This window comes from Acanthisitta chloris, unplaced genomic scaffold (genome assembly GCF_000695815.1).
Source record: "Acanthisitta chloris isolate BGI_N310 unplaced genomic scaffold, ASM69581v1 scaffold1735, whole genome shotgun sequence".
NCBI lineage: Eukaryota > Metazoa > Chordata > Aves > Passeriformes > Acanthisittidae > Acanthisitta > Acanthisitta chloris.
Window position 1 is genome coordinate 91,086 of NW_008672964.1, and position 18,959 is coordinate 110,044.

At 38.5% G+C, this 18,959-nt stretch overlaps 1 protein-coding gene across 1 annotated transcript in view; it reads right to left on the minus strand.

The window, feature by feature from the left end:
* LOC103802253 (contactin-associated protein-like 5) overlaps positions 1 to 18,959 on the minus strand; it is a gene marked incomplete at its 5' end in the record, with an annotated part of 207,327 nt that overhangs the window by 79,677 nt on the left and 108,691 nt on the right. The window contains one exon of the mRNA XM_009074706.1: positions 10,448 to 10,567. Within this exon, the coding sequence (XP_009072954.1) occupies positions 10,448 to 10,567 (120 nt within the window). The remainder of the gene's footprint in view (positions 1 to 10,447; positions 10,568 to 18,959) is intronic.

The window sequence follows — 18,959 nt, forward strand, 5'->3', positions numbered from 1 at the left end:
ATTTATGTGATTGTAGACAGAAAGAGTTTGCTCATAGATCTACAATTCTGTGGTTCCAGTTGACTTTAGGATGCTACTGTGGATCCTTTGAACTGGAGCTCAAAGAAACACTGCTGCAATGTGTGATATACAGAAGCTAGAATAAAATAATTAAAAACTACTACAAATTTATTGCTTGTAATACATGTCCCAGTGGTTGTAATCACAGTCACACTGTAGCAAAATCCCCTGCCCAGTCCTGCACATATATTGCTTCCCACACAGCCTAATTCAATGACTTCATCACAGACATTTGTACATCTTAAAGCAGTGATTCTTATCAGCCAGACTCTCTGTTTGCTTTTGTTCTCTCAAGGATTGACAAGAACAGACTTTTCAGAAGCAGTTGAGGGTGAGTTAACTTTTCTCTCACTGAAACAGGTAGAAGTTTAACCTTTGCCTTAACTGAACTAAAAAGATAAACACCAAGTTGCTGACAATGTAGGTGAGATGAAAAAACAGGATATGATGAAATGAACTGGTTGCTGAAATTCCAGATGGGCCATCATGAAGCTCCTCCCCACTGAGAGTTCTTAACATAATTTTAAGAAAATGCAGTAAAATTAATGCTCACAATAGTGGTTACAGTGCTGCTCAGGAAGTACAGCAGCCTAATGCTAGAGTTTCAGAGTGGTTAATACTAGTGTGCTTTCTAGGCTGTGCATCAGGAAAGGTGCTCCGTGGGTACCTGAAAATCCAAAAGCATCAACAGCTACTAATTTAGAAGCAAAGAAGGATTACAGCAAAAAATTTAGTAAAAGTAACATAGCATTAAACTGTCTTCCCAAAAAGTGTTGGAAATTTAATTAACTGACATGTTTGAAATGAGGTTGGACAAGACATCAGCAAACATACTGTTAGCAGCAAGCACTCGTTAACAAGTGTGTTGGACAGGCAATACAACAGGTCTTATTCTTATTTTACTCTACAATTGTTCATTAATTTTCAATGGTCTTGTTATCATTACAGCTGCACTTAGCTGTTCCTCTGAGATCTGAACTCTGACATTCAGGAACTGTTTTTCATCACAGGATCTTTTAGAAATAAGAAGCTAACCAATTTTCCATCGTCTAGTTTGCAAAAGGAAAGGAAAAAACAAGTTTATTTTCATGCTTAAATAACTGCCATTTAGCAAGAACATCAGAATGGAGAGTTACAAAAAGTTACAGCAGAAGAGAATAATCCTGGAGTTACATTTCAGAGATTTCCTAATCTACACATGCCTGATCTGTTATGCTTAATACTTCTACAGATCACATCTGTGCTTTGCCTCAAAGATTCCCTCTATGCTTCATCTTTGAAGTAAAGGTAACTAAGAGTTCAGCTTCTCAAAAATGATATATGTTTGTCCCATTGATCTAGTGAAAGGAAAGTCACAGCCACTAGCAAGCAAACCTCTGGGATGGCAAAAGCAACTGTCATTCAAAAGTTTGTTTCTTTTACCTATGCACAGTTAGAGTAGAAAGAGCACAGAGAAACATATTCCCTGCTATCTTCTTTTATTTGAAACAAAAAAAACCAAACCAACCAAAACCACCAAAATCCCCCAAACAAACCCAGAAACAATGAAAGAGGCTTTAAAATCTTGGGAGTCTGGAAGGAAGTCTGTAGATCAGACGGGTGGCTCAACACAACACAGATGCAAGACCAAAGCACTGGTGGCAACAAGGTAAGGGAAGGAAAGGAAGAGAGTTACATTCAGCCATCTCAGTCATGCTTCTTCTCAATTCCCAAGGAAAGAATAAGCACTTCCATTTCAGAAAGAGGTATGTAAGATGCAGAGGAGCAAGGTAATGTGCACAGTCACACAACAAGCTGCTGGAAGAATAAAGGATTACATTCACATCACAGTAAAAAAAAAAAAGTTCCTTCTTTGAAAATGACACACTTTTGATTACATGCAGCAAATGAGCCTGAAAATGATTTTTAAAAAGACATTGAGGTGGTGGAGTGAGTCCAGAGATGGGCAGTGAAGCTGGTGCAGGGTCTGGAGCACAAGTCCTACGAGGAGCAGCTGAGGGAGCTGGGCTTGTTTAGCCTGGAGAAAAGGAGGCTTATCACTCTCTACAACTACCTGAAAGAAGGTCATAGCTGGGCCTCTTCTCTCAGGCAACTTGTGACAGGATGAGAAGACACAGCTTTAAGCTACACCAGGGGAGGTTTAAGTTGGTCATTAGGAGGAATTTCTTCATAGAAAGTGGGGTTAGACATTGGAATGGATTGCACAGGGAGCTGGTGGAGTCACCATGTCAGGAAAGACTGGACATGGCACTTAGTGCCATGGTCTAGTTGACATGGTGGTGTTAGGTCATGAGTTGGACTTGATCTCAGAGTCTTTTCCAATGTAATTGATTCTGTAAACTTTTTTTTTTGCTTTGGACAGAGCAGAAGAGCCAACACTACTCCCTCCTGCATCTCCACCGACCGAGGGAGAGGTAACTAAGACCCAGAGGTCAGTAAATCCTTGAACCATTTCAATACAATACAATGACCATGAGCACCTGCTTCCATAGATCAGAAAATCACTCAAAAATAAACCCAGCATTTCTTCTGCTAGCCATCACCATTCAGGTCAACTCTTTGGCAACATTTAGAAAAACATCATTCTATTTCCTCAAATTAACTTGCACAGGTTTAGCTAGGGCTGCTTCCAGAATACAACTGCTTACCTCAGAATGAGGTCAAGGAATTATACCCTTGTTGCTTGATCAGTGTGAACCCTGAAGCCTACTGACAACAATCTGTGAGCTTGCATTTCAGGCATGGTTCAGGACCTTTATAAGATATGTAGCTGCAATTGTTTTTTCTTTTATCTTTACTCTGTTTTGTTTACCTTATATTTTTAGGCAGTGACACTGTAATCACAGATGCAAACCATGCTGAGTGCCACTACATCCTGCTAGTCATTTCCATATCTGGAAACTGTTAAATTAGACAGATAAGGCTCTCTTTTCGTTTATCTCAACAAAGAAATTATCATTACCTTTTTACATCTGTCCATACTACATGTATTTTACCTGTTTACTCAATTTAATGAGTACTCCTTGCACTTATGAATCTGCAATGAGAATTAAAAAGCTGTTCTCCAGGCATAGGTTACTGTTTATTTTTATCTTCTATTATTCTGTTTTATTATTTCATTACTTTTTCAGCTTGGCAAAATTTCAAACCACACGTAAGCTGAAAGACATTCAAAACCAAGTAGGAGAGTGCAGCCACATCTTCTACTGTATATCCTAGAATAGTTTAATGCAGCCTTGAAAAGCAGATTTCCTAAATGCTTGTTAGATTATTTCCATAATTCAAAGGTGACAATGCTTTAATTTCAGGGTAATGCTACAGCTTTATGACTTCACAGTTTTATTTAATGGTCCAATTTACTAGGACATTATGCTGTCTGTATTTGGCCCTAGGAGATGCTTTTTCAGCATGGGACTGCAATGCATTCAGCACATTTTAGACCCTCTGTTTAGCCTTGCCCATAGTTCTATCATCTTGCTGGAAACCTCCAAGTTGCTTTTGACGGCACACAAATTAAATTGTGGGAAATTAGAGCAGCTGGAAAACTGGCTTTCAATGAATTCTGTATTGTCTAATTCTCATTTTTATTCTTCAACTTGAAATATCCCTGTAGACCATGTTCTACCCATACAAATGGCATCATTCCTTTGTGATTTAGGATGTTTGTCACAAAACAAGATTATTCAGACTGATTAAATTGCCAACAAGCCAAACATATGGTAAATGCTACATGAGAGAGGGAAAAATAACACTGAGAGCTCATACAATGCATTCATTTCATGGTGCTCTACATTGAATGCCAAATTTTGTCCTGAAAGCTGTACCTATAACTACAGAAATAACCACAAAAAAAGACAGACTTTCCTCCTTAAACACTCTAATACAGTGGCAGTTTAACCCAGCTGCTCTGACATACACCCCTCAAAGAGCACACAAAGACAATTTCTTATACAAACAGCTTTAATTCACTGACTCCAAGAAAGTGTTTTCCAAGTCTCCTGTGAAACCACCCACTACTGTTTTTATAATCTATCTTTTTTTTTTTTTCTGCTGGCTGAAGAGGCAGTTGCTGACCTAATTCCTACTGCGAAGTGGACACTTCTCCACTCACTGCACTTCTGACAACAGTGCAGTCCTCTCTGCCTCAATATCGTTCATCTGGGGTGAGTCTGGAGAGAATCACTTTTCTGTTGTTTCTCATGCCTTGCGGTGGCTCAGACATCTGCATGAGTCTGGCAGACAAGAAGCAGAGCCCACAGGAAACCTGCCATTCCTAGATGTCATATCAGGAGGGTGAGCATGATGTCTGTAGGTGTCCAGCATGGTACAAGACACCCATGTCTGGGGCAAACAGATCCATCCCTTGCAACTGAGACAGCTGTTGCGACTTTGAGAGAGTCACAGCTTACCTCTAACTTCTGAGCATTGCAAATGTGGCAGGAGAGTGATTAAGTTGCAGTAACCTTCTGTTAAGAGGTAAAGGCTAGAGGAAAATAGCTAATGTTCTTCCATCCTAAAACATCTTTGGGGGTCTTCTGCAAGTGTGACAATGAAGAAGGTCTGCTGTGATGCTTATCAGAAACACAAGTCTGCTGAAAACAGCAAGGCAGCTGTTGACAGCACAATGCCTTTGATAACAATATATGCACCAAAGATTTTTCCTTTTGTAAAGTTCTGGAATACTTAATCAAAAAATTCAAAAGAGAAACGTATAAATTGTCAAAACTACACTGTGCCAAAAGGCCTGTAGTGTTTGAGGGGGTAAACTGTAAATCTTTAAGTGCTGCCTTTAATCTAAACAGTAGTAAATAATTTGTAAGGAATTTCCATTTGTTGCTTTCTCTAGTTATAAAGTCAACCACAATTACAGACAGTAAGCTGCAAGGCACAGTCATTAAAAAAAAAAAAAAAGGCAAAAAAAGACAAACAACAAACACTCACTCCAAATACTTCCTTAAGAACTTCAAAGCTATAAATTTTATCTATCTCATTCTGAGAATCTCAGGGAGTTTGACCATTTAAGTTATTATCCCAAAATTGCATAGCTTCTGGTATTAAAACCAGAATTAAGGGCATGACCAACTCCTTCTCTTCTCTGTTCTTGCCTCAGACTGCCTGGTGGCAGCCCTCCTTTCCATGAGAGAGCCTGCAAAGTCCACAGGAAATGTGAGAAGGGCTGAGCCACAGTGTGACTCTTGTATCCATGCAATTTGCTATGCAAAGTAAAAGGAGATGATTTCTTATGTAAAATAGATTAAGAAATTATATAAGTAGATGAACTGAGATTCTTGTGTGGAAACCACAGGAAAGATGGGGATGTCATGGCCAATAATACCATTAGCGCCATGATTGTTTTAGGAACATCAGTGGGGATTTCTGCTGAAAGGACTGAGGTTCAGCTAGCTCTGCTTTGCAGTAATCCATCTCTTTGTTGCTCTAGTCTGCTCCTTATTCACAGTAAAGTGAGTAAAAGCTGAACTGCTTCAAACAGATGACCAGATATCATACTCTAAGTGGAACTATTCAGACACTTAAAATATTTAGGTACTTCAGCTACAAAAACAACTTGCATCCTCCTGAATTCAGCCCTCTTTACATGCCATGGAATATGTACTATATGGAAGAATTAAAGTCTTAGCTACTGTTAGCTGAATGAGAAAAACAAAATAGGAGGCAGCTTATAAGAAATTGCAAGTATAACTTTGGCAATCTCCTTCACATCTTCTTAGAATCCCTTAGTTTGTTCAAGATTTAAATAGAGTTTCTATACAGCTTTTTGAGATGGAGAAAATAAAGCTTTACTTTTCCTGCACCAGAGAAAGAGGCAATATTTGCATTTTGAGAAGAGACTTCAAAACAGAGATGACCCACAAGAAGAAGAGATATATTTTTGTTAATTAATGCTTCTTTTTCATTGTGGCAGTTTCAAAACCAGATCTTGGATGAGCAGCAAGACCTGGGATAAGGACTCATCTTTCCCTCACCCCTAGAGAAAAAAAAAAAGGGAAGAAAAAAAAAGACAAAAAATTTGAGGACTGGAAAATATCTGGCTAAGATAAAATTAACCACTGATCTAGTCATGGCAATTTCTAGGCATTATTGATTTGATAGCTCAGGGTCCTGCATACAGTGAAACAGACTCAGTAAAGAAGTACAGTAACAGAATGACTCAGGTGTACTGTAAGCAAATCTTTCAGATATCAAGAGTGAAATTTACTCTGGAAGAGATGAGAAAAGGTCATTACAAACATTTTTCACACAGGACAGCAAAACAAATACATGGCTGTAGATTGCACATCTATAGACTTTGTACTGGAGAATATGGTTATTAGAGTTTAAGTAGTACTCCATTCAGATCAATAGATTTTTAAGCAACAAGAGAAAAAGAATAAACCTCACAATCACAGAAAGACTGCCAGACCAGAGGTTCAGAGAGTCAATTAGTCATCTTCTCTATTGATTGTTATCAATCTTCAATTAAGTGAAGATTTATTCAACTGGGCTAACTATCAACCAACCAGTCTACAAGGAAAGTTTCTTTCCCAGCACTGGTGGCCATCCATTACCCCACACAGCATGACAGAACACATTTTCTCTGTACTTAATGCCAAAAAAATGTGGGTATAGAGCACCATGGATGATGGGAGAACCCAGGTAAAACAAGCATAACTAGTTTATATTCCCACATAGATAGCCCTGGAAACATGTTAGATATATTCCTGTGGCACTCACCACAATCACCCAAATTAATAACCCCTGCAGGGACCCACTCACATCCTCACTGTGTCTTTCATAGCATCCAACTGCATATGATCATGGCTTGGGCACAAATATTTGGTTCACTTCCCTCACATACACACATATTTGGTGTGGATTCCTCAGTGTTTCTTAGAGTTGAAGAATTTCCCTGTGAAAGTGACTTTGCTTTGTGTATAACGGATATTTAAGGTGAAGAAAACATTATGTTAATAAGCTGTTGTCTTGTTTTAGATCCAGTTTTGAGTCTGTTGTCTTTCACTGTCATTGAACTGTCTCTCTACTCCTGTTGTAAGACAATGCAAATGAGCATCACTTCTGTCAATGAGGCCCAGTCACTTTGAGTCTTTCCAATCTAAATAGCCCTGGATTATTTACTTTTAACCTCCCTTTGTACAGATATCTTTCTATACCTTTAATTAGGCACATTACTGTTCCTGACAACCTCCTATATTTCAACAACATATTTTACTTTTAGCAGAAATAAACAGCCTTAAAGATAAGATCCTTTTAAAGTATTTCACACACTCTTCCTTCTTCTTGACCAACTTAAATAATAGTATGTCATCTGCAATTTTTGTCACATTGCTTTTTCAGCCACTTCTTCAGACAATGGATAAGTACCTTTACCCACTCTAGCATCAGCAGATATTCTGTGACACTACTGTTAAATTCCTTCCCATGCTGAAAATTTGCTTTATATTTTAAAATATTTTTTAATCTTTTTTTTTCCTCCCTTCAAAATTTCCTTTCCCTTATATCTCTCTCTCCCTCTTTGTATGACTGTCCAATTCCCTCTCAACACACAGATTTTTGTTGCTTTCTTCCAGATTTTTGTTCAGCATTGGGCTGCTAAAGCTGACAGGCTGCAGAGAAAACACTGGAAACATAAACACAATAAATTAACTTGTAATGCTGATACTTTCCATATCCACATCAGACATTGGATACCTATGACCAGACACCAGTATGCAAGATAGCTGGTGTTTATCTGCCCTTGTTAATAACCAGCTACAAACCAATTCCCCATCTGTTCAATTAAACAAGTAAGAATTAGAAAGAAATTTAAACAAATTAACATGAGCATTAAAGAAAATACTTTTTTTTTCTAAATGCAATGATGCTGCTCATTTCTGATGATCTGATTCCTTCTTTGAATTCATCCTTCACAGATTCAAGGCACTATAATTCCCAGAAGTCATTAGCTCCCTGCACCTCTACTTTTAAAAGCACTAAATGAGTCATTGCCCTGAATTTTCCATTCTGGCTCCAAATTCTTCAGCCTGAACACGTTTTGGGCATAAAGAGGTAACTGCTTCTTGAACTGTATACAAAATGAAGAACTGCCAGCTGAGTAAAAGAAAAGCTTCATTTAGACCAGGAGTCCACCTCTGCCTCTGAGGGTGAACACTGAGGGAAGCAAAGTAAGGCAAAAGGTTTTCCTAAAACTCATTACCATTTCCCACTGATCTTTGCCTCACAGCTGCCTGGACAGCGAGCTGCAACTAAACCTCCATGTTTAATTGCACCTTCTGAATCTATCAGACAAGCCTGAAGCTTTTCCCAGGCTGTTTTTACCCCATCCATTGATACAGCAGCCTCTTTGCCGTCCTGTGGTAGTAAATTTCAAGTTGAGTTCATTGCATCAGGAAAAGGGAAGTGAACAAAACTCTCCTGCTATCCAATCACTGAAGTGTCCCCTAGTTCCTATATGATGAAAAAAACCCAATCCTTATGTGCTTTCTCTATGCCACACATGATCTCTATGCTTTCCTGTGACAGTTCCCCCCACCATCAGTTTAGCCTCCCCATGCATGGAAGCCATCCACATTCCTGACCATTCACATTTTTCCATTCACAGGAGATGTGGTAGAGATTTATGTCACTGAACAATAATTTCCCTGTTCCTTCTAAGTTTCTAATAAGACATAGAATCTCACATTCAGACTTTCTCTGTATATAGGTACCTTCAGAAAACTATGCAGAAGCATCACCTGAAAAGAGTAACACATTGAGAATTCATTCCTGTGTACATAAAGTTATTTTTTTCCATACCTGGCACTTAATCAATCGCTGTAAACAATTTTTATGAACATAACAATAAGGTATGTTCCCAGAGAGAACACGCAAACTGCGTTTAGATGACACAGAAGCATAAGTTCTCTGGAATAGGAGGTTCTGCCAGTTTTCCCCACCTCCACTTTTCCATAACCAAAATAAGAATGTCAGCAAGTTCATTACAGATAGAGAGAAAATCAGGTATACGCCTTCTGGATTTCTGCCAGATAAAGTTTATTTGAGGAAAGCAAATGCAAGGTGTTTGTCAAAAATCCTACTTCTTCAGCAGAGATAAAAAGCACTGACAATGTTTTGATCACACATATTTATATGATAAATAATAAAAATGAGCACATTTCCCATCTTGGAGATCAAGGAAGGATATTCAGACAGAAAGGTGAAAGTCTGTTTCAATTCTTATGAGATTCAACAACAGTGAAGGAGACACATCTTATTAAATATTTGTTACACTTGAATAAAAAACATACTTAATAATTAACTGGTGTGCATTTAATTAACATAATGATTGCCCAATTAAATAAAAATGAAAATTTAATTTGAGACGCTTTAAGTACAAGGAGATTAGGGATAAAATATGAATATCCTGAGTCCTCAGTTTTCAGCACTGAGTGTGGAGGTGATATGTGGCAAAGTAGCTCAGTTAGAATTAGCAATTTAGAAAGGGTAATAAAACATTCTTTCATCCACACCTGGCCACAGGAAACAAAAAATGCCAAACAGGAGACAGTCTGAGAAATTTCATCTCCATTTCCAAAATGAAAAGCAGAAAGGGAGCCCTATACCATCTATCTCCATCCACAATAAGGGCTATGTACTCTTTTCTCACATCCTTGCATGACAGCTCTATATAAGAAATAGGACCCACTTAAGGGGAGAAGTTGTCAGACAGGTATATTCATTTGAAACAACTTTTATTTCAAGGTTACAGAATTGTAAGGTTAAAAAGCCTCAACCAAGAGGTCACCTTGCCAGGCTTTTTCTTCACTACCTGTTTTGTTGGTGTTCTTCCTCCTAAGATCATCATGTGTTCTCCTCCATACAAATACTAGGAACAATCAAGGTTTCCACTCTCTGGGATGTCAAAGGCAGCACTCTTGTATGAGAGGAGGGATTGCTGCTTAGGTCAGACTACGAAGGTTTACAGCTAGGTCAGTGCAAGGAGTTTAATAATAATTTCCAGATCTAGTGTTCTAGTAAAGCAGAGAAACCATTCAGTTACAAAAGAATGCTTTGGGTTCTAAGTTTCCACCTTTTAGTAAAAACCATAAACATAATCAGAAGTTAAGATATTAAGAAGTGCCTTTTACAAGGTGCATATAGTGTTGTAAATACCACTTAGCAACAGTACAAGGTGAGATGAACAAACTTAGTTTAAAAATTTCTTTTGCATGGATCCTGTTTGAGGAAACATCTCCGGGTCAAACCTCAGTTACTCTGCTCTCTCCCCACTCCTGAGCTGTATTATTGATGTGTCTATCACTGTACTATTACAAAGACCTCACAATGATATTAGAGCCAGCATAAAGCACCCAAGACAAGGTCAGGTTATTACCTGTTATATTGCAAAAAACACGGAGTGGTCCAAGCGGTCCACTTCCATCAGAATCGATGTAGAAGAAGCCTGATGTCTTCCCTTGGTGTCGGTAAGCCTCACAAGATTGTTCATAGATAGCTTTAAAAGAAAAAGAGAGTGATTGCACCACAAACAAGGAGAAAGCAGACAGACACGTTTTATGCATGAGTATTGCTTTAATTATTGTCATAATACACTGTTGGTACACAGCTGATGAGCATGAATCCATGCTCAAAATCAGATGTGTGTTTAACTAATTCCTTGAACTTAATATATGCTGGTTTTAAATATACAAGTATTGGCCTTATTTTGGATTAAAGGACGTAAATACTTCAGTAAATGGACATGAACTTTTCAGTGTGCCACATCTAGTTACGGAGTGGTACATATATGCACCCACATAATGGTATTTCAAAGATATATGTACATACACATATGTATATATGATTTATCAACTAGCCATGCACTTATGACTTGTCAATACAGATGACAGGTATTTTTACCAGTCTTCACCTTCCCTGCAGGATAACTTTAACAGGAAGCATTAAAGCCCTATCATGTTCTACTATCCAAATGAAATCAAGCCGTTGTTCCCCAGCAGAAAAGCTCAGACATGATCTCCATCCTAGGTGGTGTTTTTATGCTTTAGACCTAGTTTTAAACAACCAACGTTTTCTCTCTGCTTATCAATATTCTTCTCTTGGAGTATCAGTGCCCATGAAAATCCAAGTGGTTAATAAAACAAGCACAGCAGGTTGCCAAGAGCAAGAACAGAAGAAAAAAATCCCACAAGTCAGTAAAATCCTTGTATTTGAGGCACGTTTTCAGGCAAGATATAACTGTCACTTCTTATAGGGCAAAGAGAAAACTTCTGCAGAGAAGCAGTTCAGAGGTATCAGAAAGTCACATGTATGATCTTGGACCTTGAACGACAATAACCTTAAATCTCATTTCAGGAGAGTTGACTTTTTTTCCACCTGCTTAAACACTTACCCGATTATACTGACAAGATTATTCTCTGTAATAGCTTATGATTGTTCAACTACTTGTCAGGAAATACAATAAAAAACACAGGTTGACTTAGCAGACAGAGCAAGACTTCTTTTTTTCTTCTTATGAAGTGGAGTTATTTGGAAGACACAATAACAGAAATGCAAGCAAACACAATCACATCTAATTTTTAAGTAAGCTTACAAGTGCTATCAGTAGCAGAACACACAGAAACATATTTGGACATAGTCTTTGGCTACTAAAAGGTCAAATCTATCTTTTTCTTGCCCCTTAATTTTAAGAGCACATTTAGTTACTGCACATTTGTACATTATTATACATCAAACAAAGGGCTTACATAGATTGTGAGATACTCAGGGGAACTTGTAAATAAACCATTTTTTAGCCACAGCAAATCTTTTTTCCATGCCTTCCTCAACACTTTGGGCAGCAGAACAGTGCAGTTAAACTTCACACGGCATAATCTCTGTTGTCCTGAGGTTGTAAACATAACTGCAATGTTCCCAGTACTTTTCATCTGAGGGGAACTCAGGAAGCTTTGCAGACTGAGTACAGAGACAGCACTTTGCTGCTTCTGAAATGCAATCCTGGCCTCTCCTGCAGAAGGCAGTAATTGCCCTGCAGGAGCAGGAATAGCTCCTCACTCCACTCCTGTACACACATGGACTCACATCTCTCCTTTTCCCTCATTCCCTAAAAGTAGTTTGTCTAATGAAACAAATTTCATAAGATTTAAATGGTGAGCCTCAACTAGCCTTGTCTAATACTCTGATGAATGCTATAACATAGTTCATCCCTCAGATTTTAATGAAAAATGTATATTTCTTCACTTCTGCCAAGAAAATAGAACCACAGTTTTAGGGGCTGATTCAAACTGGCTATGAATTAAGAGCCTCACCAGTTGATTTGCACCATTCACCAAAATATGCTTTTCCCTTGTACGTTTCTCTCCTCACCAGACATCTTTGGCAGACACAGTGCTAAACAAACACAGCATTACCCTTTCTGGAGTTAAGAAGCTGCTTAAGGTACTCAGTACCTGGTGAGGCAGTGCTTTAATTAGCATCTGTCCTATAATAAGCAGAATAATAAAAGCTTAGTCCTTACAGTCATTAGCCTGATGTAATAAGCACTGTAGGAGTCCAGAATATCTCTAAATTCCCCCTCTGATAGCTGGCCAAGAGTAGATATTAAATGCAAATTAAATAAAATCCCCAAACCAGAACCTATTCTTCCACTATTCACAACCTGAGGGGCCAACAGAGAGTCCCTCGGTCGCTGAAGTGCTGACAAAAGCAGTGGGGATATGGAGGTCAGGAGAGAGACTGTAACACACAATTAAGTAAGCAACCAAGGAATTGTGATTTGATCAATTTGCAAAGTTCTTAAACTGCAGTTCACTTAGTGAATTTGCTGTCATCATCATTACAGGACACTTTATCTTGTCTCATTAGGGAATATGCCAATTGCTTCCCCTGAATTGTTTGCTGCGTATTTTTGAAGACAAAGGATGGTGTGAGGGGTAGAGACATAAACCAAATATGTTGTCACTGAACTGGCACAGCCAAGCTCATACATCATCACAAACTTTTTCTTAAAAGGTGTCCTGCTTCTTCTTGACTGTCATTTTGGCTGATGCTCAAATTATTTTTTTCAAATTAATAAGGAAAGATGTGAAGATTTATCCATTAATAATGCAGGCAGATTCAAACAGAGGTGATCTACCCACCATTAGATGGCCCCTTTGGCACTGCAACTTTGCAAAAAAAGGCTGTGTAGAGCTAGAAATCAGGCTGGGGTGCTCAAGTGGTATAAATCTGAAAGGATGCACAAGCTTCAGTGAAACTACAGTTATGTCTGCCAGAAGAAAATCCATCCTGGTATGTTTTCCTTTCAGTTATATGAGAAATCCAGCATTAAATACTGGGGAGTAGCAGGAAAAGGCTATAAACCTTGAACTCTAGCACATAAAACATATTCCATCATGCCTTAGAGAAAAGTGGTTTTGGTGGACAGTTTATTTTGTAACTGCATGTTGAAAGTTTCAGATGCCTGTATCTTGAGTGTTCGGTACTGTGTACTTCTAGACTGGATGGGGCATTGATTTTAGTTCTCTTTTTTGCTCTTTATTTTTTGCTGTATAATGCATCAAGGAGAAAATTATGTTTGTTTTCCAGTCACTGGCAGATGCCCCCACAGACATTTCAAGTGCACCATCCATTCTAAGCTCTGTTCAACTCCTTTGTGGGCTGAGACGATTGCTTGCTTCAGAATAAAGTTATGCAATTCCATTTGCTGAAAAAGGCTCTATTATGCCAGTGACACCAACTTGAATCTGTCTTTAAGGGTCCATGAAAGATCTCTTTGCAGTCATTCTTCTCTTATGCACTCAGAAATATCACACAAAAGTGAAAACTAGACAGTCAGCTGTGACTGTTAAGACCCCGGAGCCTTAACTTTGCAAACTGCCTTCATATTTATGTTCCATTTTGTGTTAGACTTCTCTGATGTAGGTGGAGTTGTGGTCGTTTTGGGAATAGTAGGAAACAGTCATTGCAGTTGTCATTAAAGAATGACCAACCATTTATGCATATTCAAAAAAGCAAACAACAAATCTAATGATGGATGGTTGACAAATGCATACATTTTAATGGCTAAAAACTTTTGCAGTAATTACACTTTTTTAATAAAGGAGATGTATTCATCAGTTCATTCAAATTAGAACCCATCACCAATTTTCAATCATTATTTTAAAATTTAAAAACCTCAAACAAATAAAACCAAAAATTAATGATTTTATTCCTTTCTGTAAAGTCTTTTAATAGTGTATATGTTTTTACTCTTTTAAATTTGTTTTCAGCTTTTACAATGTTCATCAAAATGAGACTGAAACAACAAAAAATAACATTCTTGATAGGCTGCTCATGCAAAGCTTGTTTTCACATCAAAATACTTTTAAAAAACCATAATTTCCAAAATGAAATCTACAAGTTGTCATTTGTCTCACAGAAGCAAGATCAGCTTTCCTTATCTACCCCTCCCATGTTTTTTTGGGTTTTTTTGGACTAATTTTGAATAACACCAGCCATTGAAGATAAAATTATAGTTTCCAGCAACATATGTTTCACTGAGCCAGAAACACTGAAAATCACAGTTTATGACTTTCAGCCCCTGCTGTGTTTCCTCAGGCCCTTCAGGGAATGAGCTGTGCTGCCACGCAGCAGTAGCATTGCTGTTCCCACAGGCAGGGTGAAGCTGTTTGTTTCATGGACCTGCATTATGCTAGTGCTGGACAGAAAGTGATGTCAGCAGCACACATCAAGCCATGCTACCCCTCTGCAGGTATGGGCTGGACCTCACGGAGAGCTATGGCTGGTAAAAGCATTAGGGTAAACTACAGCACAAGGCACAAAACAAAGTGTAAAAGGTGTCACAGGGCTATTGCTGGTAACTTTCTACTCCAGGAAGACAAAACATGAAACAGCTGGATTCTGAGGTCCCAGATTTAGTAGGGGAAACTGGACATCAGAAAGAAATACCTGTTTAACTTGGTCACAAGGGATGTTTTCTATTGCCTTTTTTTTTCTCCCAAAACCACTTATAGGTTATAACATTGGACCATATGCTGACATTTTTGCTCTACAAGGAATTTTTTTAAGGGCTACTGCTGTGTTTCACAAAGAAATTTAAAATCCTTCCAGAGCTAGCTGCTGAAACTGCTGCAGCCTGAGATTCTAATTCTACACAGCAAGAGCAGCTTCTCTAACTGAGTACTATCTGTGCTCTTGCCTACCTGCTAGGATGAGCTGTGCTGATGGTTTCAGGCATGCACAATACTGACAGAGTTCAAGAGATCTATCTCCCAGCCCCCTATAATCTGTGAAACACATATACCCAATTTCTCCCTCAGGTATCTCTTTCAGCCTTAAGTACCTCAAATTGAACCAGCTTTTCAGATCAACAACTCATCACATCAGAGCATTCGTTTCGAACACTGCTTTACTCACTGATCATAATGGCCATCTTTTCCTTTAGTTCTCACTTTTCATCTTCCCAAGTGCTTAGGAAATCGTTTGTCAAACTTTGATCAGCATTTATAAAATAAACACTTTATCCCCAGTCAGATCAACATCACCCAATTCTACACGTTCTCTTATATCTTCGGGGATATAAACATTCATAAGCTCAAAAATCAAAATTATGGATGTGAAAAACATACATCCTATGTTTTTTTTTAAGCCATACACTACATCCCTACAGAAGTATCCTAGCAAAACTATATTCACTTTGATTGACCAAGGTTCAAGCTACAGATCCATGATTCAGACTTCAGTGCCAGAAAGGCATTACCAGATTTTAATGTCATTATAGTAACTTATTTTGACCTTTTGAGTAAAAACAACTATAGAATTTCATTTTCTAATTCCTGCATCAAGACCCTTATGGCTGGTCAGTCAGAATTCATGCAGGAGCAATCTGTGTGCCACAGTCAGGTCTGACAGGGTTGGAGTTTCTCTTAGCTTCCTTGATTCAATACATTTCAAGAGCCTGAAAAGTTTTAAACATTAGCAATTTAATCACTGTTCAGCTCTCTGAAGCATCTTGAACCTGTTCAACCAACTGTTTTAATTACAGTCCTCAAATCAGAGCACACTTTATCCCTGCCATAGCTGAAATCTTGAACAGCACATGGCTGAGGACAAACATTTCCAAGGTCAAACTTCAGTTGTTTCCAACAAAACACCTTTTTGTCCATTTTTGCCCAGACTGCCTGTTACTGTATTGACATTTGGATTCCAATGTTATTTTGTCCAATGCAGTTTGCCTGCAGTCTTTATGGTAGCCTTCACTAAGCACAGGCTTCCTGTTCCACTGTGGAGCTGCCCAGCAGACAAGCCTTTATGTGGTCTCAGTTTTCCCAGAGTACTTAACTCTGTTTGCTTTGACATGTTCCTAACTTATAAAACTTCTCTCTCTCAGGCCACTTTAATTTTGATTTTCACCCCCAGTTCTGCTTTGGCTAAAAGAATAGAAAAAAGACTGTTCTTTGTACAAAGACTTGAATTTCTGCAAATAATCTCCAAGAAGCATTATATTGTCATTATCATCATAATTATTTAAAGCCCCCTCTCTTCAATGGATGAATGAACTTGCTATTCTCCCATTAAGATGCACCTCTTACCCATATTTAAAATACTGTTAGCTGTTGGACTGTCAGGGTTACAGTGACAGACTTCAGTTTTGCTACTGGGAAGACCAGATAAACCTCCCTCTGCTCCACCTGGTAGCATATTACTGGCATAGATACCACCAAGAGTGTAAGCTTCAAAGGAGAGGCAATTTGGTTGGTTGGTTGTTTTTTCTTCATCAGAGGAATCTATCTTTTACAAATTTAATGGACACCAAGATGACTTTCCTCAAAAAATAAAAGCAAACCTTAAAATTCTCAATATTGCATAAAATGTGAGCTGGAGATTAAAAAATTGAGCTGTATTAGTTATGACTAGCCAAATGACTCCTGTAGTATTGCTGTTTCAAGACTGGATTCTCATAATCTAATACAAGTAGCTGATAATTTTCAGTTTCTCAGAGAGACGCAACGTTTTATGGTCATATAATAAATAAAATACATTGAAGAGACCTAAAAAGCTTGGATCCTTGATTTCACTGGAAGATGCTGACACTGTCCACACCCCAGCTAAAACATAACAGTAAGGTTTATATTGCTTTTTTACTATCTCTAACAATTGTGCAGTCACGAAGAAACGTAGACAGAACACCTGCTGCCAGATCATTTGGGATTCATTTCATTGTTTTGTAATTCTTTGCACCTTAGATACAAAGAGTAATAATAATTCCTATAATAATAATTATTATTATTGTATGCGGAGGTGAAAAGTTATGAACTGGTTAGACTTGAAAGGCCAGTAAGAGCCAGGGATTCTGTTGGGATCTGCAACCAGACCTAGACTGACCTTGGACAAATAGATATGCACAAATGCTGACACAGACCAAATTAAGCATTCTCACCAAAATGCTCAGAGCTCCTGGAGGCAGATTGGAGATGACTGTTTCACCCTCTGCTTGTGTACCTCAGGCCTGACAGATTTGTTCTTACAGACTCAGAGTAATGAGTGTTCAACCAAGGATTTTTTTAAATAACAAATAGAGCAACATGCAATGGGAGGTTTCTTCTCATTCCAACAGCAGAAGGATTAGTACAGGCAATGAACCCTGGGAATGATCATCATTCTCACCCTTATAATACAATTGTCTTGTTAAATGTCAGAAAATGAAATCTGTACTCTCGAAAACTGGATTTTGACAGCTCTGCTCTTGACAGACTAATGCAGTCTCTGCTGTGATGTGCCCGGATGAGAGATGGCTTATTTTTCCTTTTTAAAATATGTATTTACTCATCTGATAAAGAATATGTTATTTCCATAGATAGATTTAAAATTACTTTTACCACCGTGTCACTTAAATGGATGCTCGGGAAAGAGCCTTCCATTACACTTGGGGATTAAACAATTTCCTACCATCCAAGCTAAGGCTCCCCCTGGCCAAGGTAGGAAAGGTCATGTCAACCCGTCCTCCCCTGTCGCTTCCCTGCTGAGGTTTGAAGGCAGCTGTGTCAGTCATGTATTCCAGTGGTCCCTGCCTGCCCCTGGTGCAGGGTGACCTGCAACTCCTGCTGCTGCAAGAAAGCAGTCAATAAGACCTACACCATTTTAAGAGCGGGGCTGGAGGGAAAGGAGAAATCAAAGGCTTGGAGGATGCTGTGCAAAGCATGGTATTACAGCCTTGCACTCCAAAGTACTGGTGTCCCTGTGGGGATGGTCACACCTGATGAAGGCAGACTTCAAAAGGGACTCAGTTAGTCCCCCACATACTCTGTTCTGTGGTAAAGTCCCAAAGCGGCATGTTCTATGTGTTATTTATAAGCAAATGTCAGGCAAAGGGAAAAACTTCTTTTTAAATGATCACCACTGAGAAATGCAGAGGTACAATTCACAGATACACTCACTGAAGGGAAAGCATTAATAACACAGTAACTTATTACAAAATAAACAATGAAAATTCATATTCAGGAGCATGATGAGAACAAAAATATGCAGAAACACCAAATACAGTAGTGAAGGTTTGATATGAATATTAAATTTATTCTGTTTAGTCAAAGAACACCAACCTGTTTAAACACACATGGAAAAAAACCTGTTCCAAGAATCTCAGACAGGAAAATAGGCTACTCAGGATATGCAAATTATATGACCAAACCCACTGTTAGACATTTGTCAGACTGAAACTCTCTGGACCTCATTTGCCCAGCCAGCAAACTGCACACATCTCCCTATCTTGGAACACAGGAGAACTACCAAACCCACGGCTGGAATTTAAGATGCAGCTCCAGTACTGCTAATGATCTGGCTGAAGCTATATTAAGTTTTTCAGATCAAAAATGATATATGCAGTAAGCATA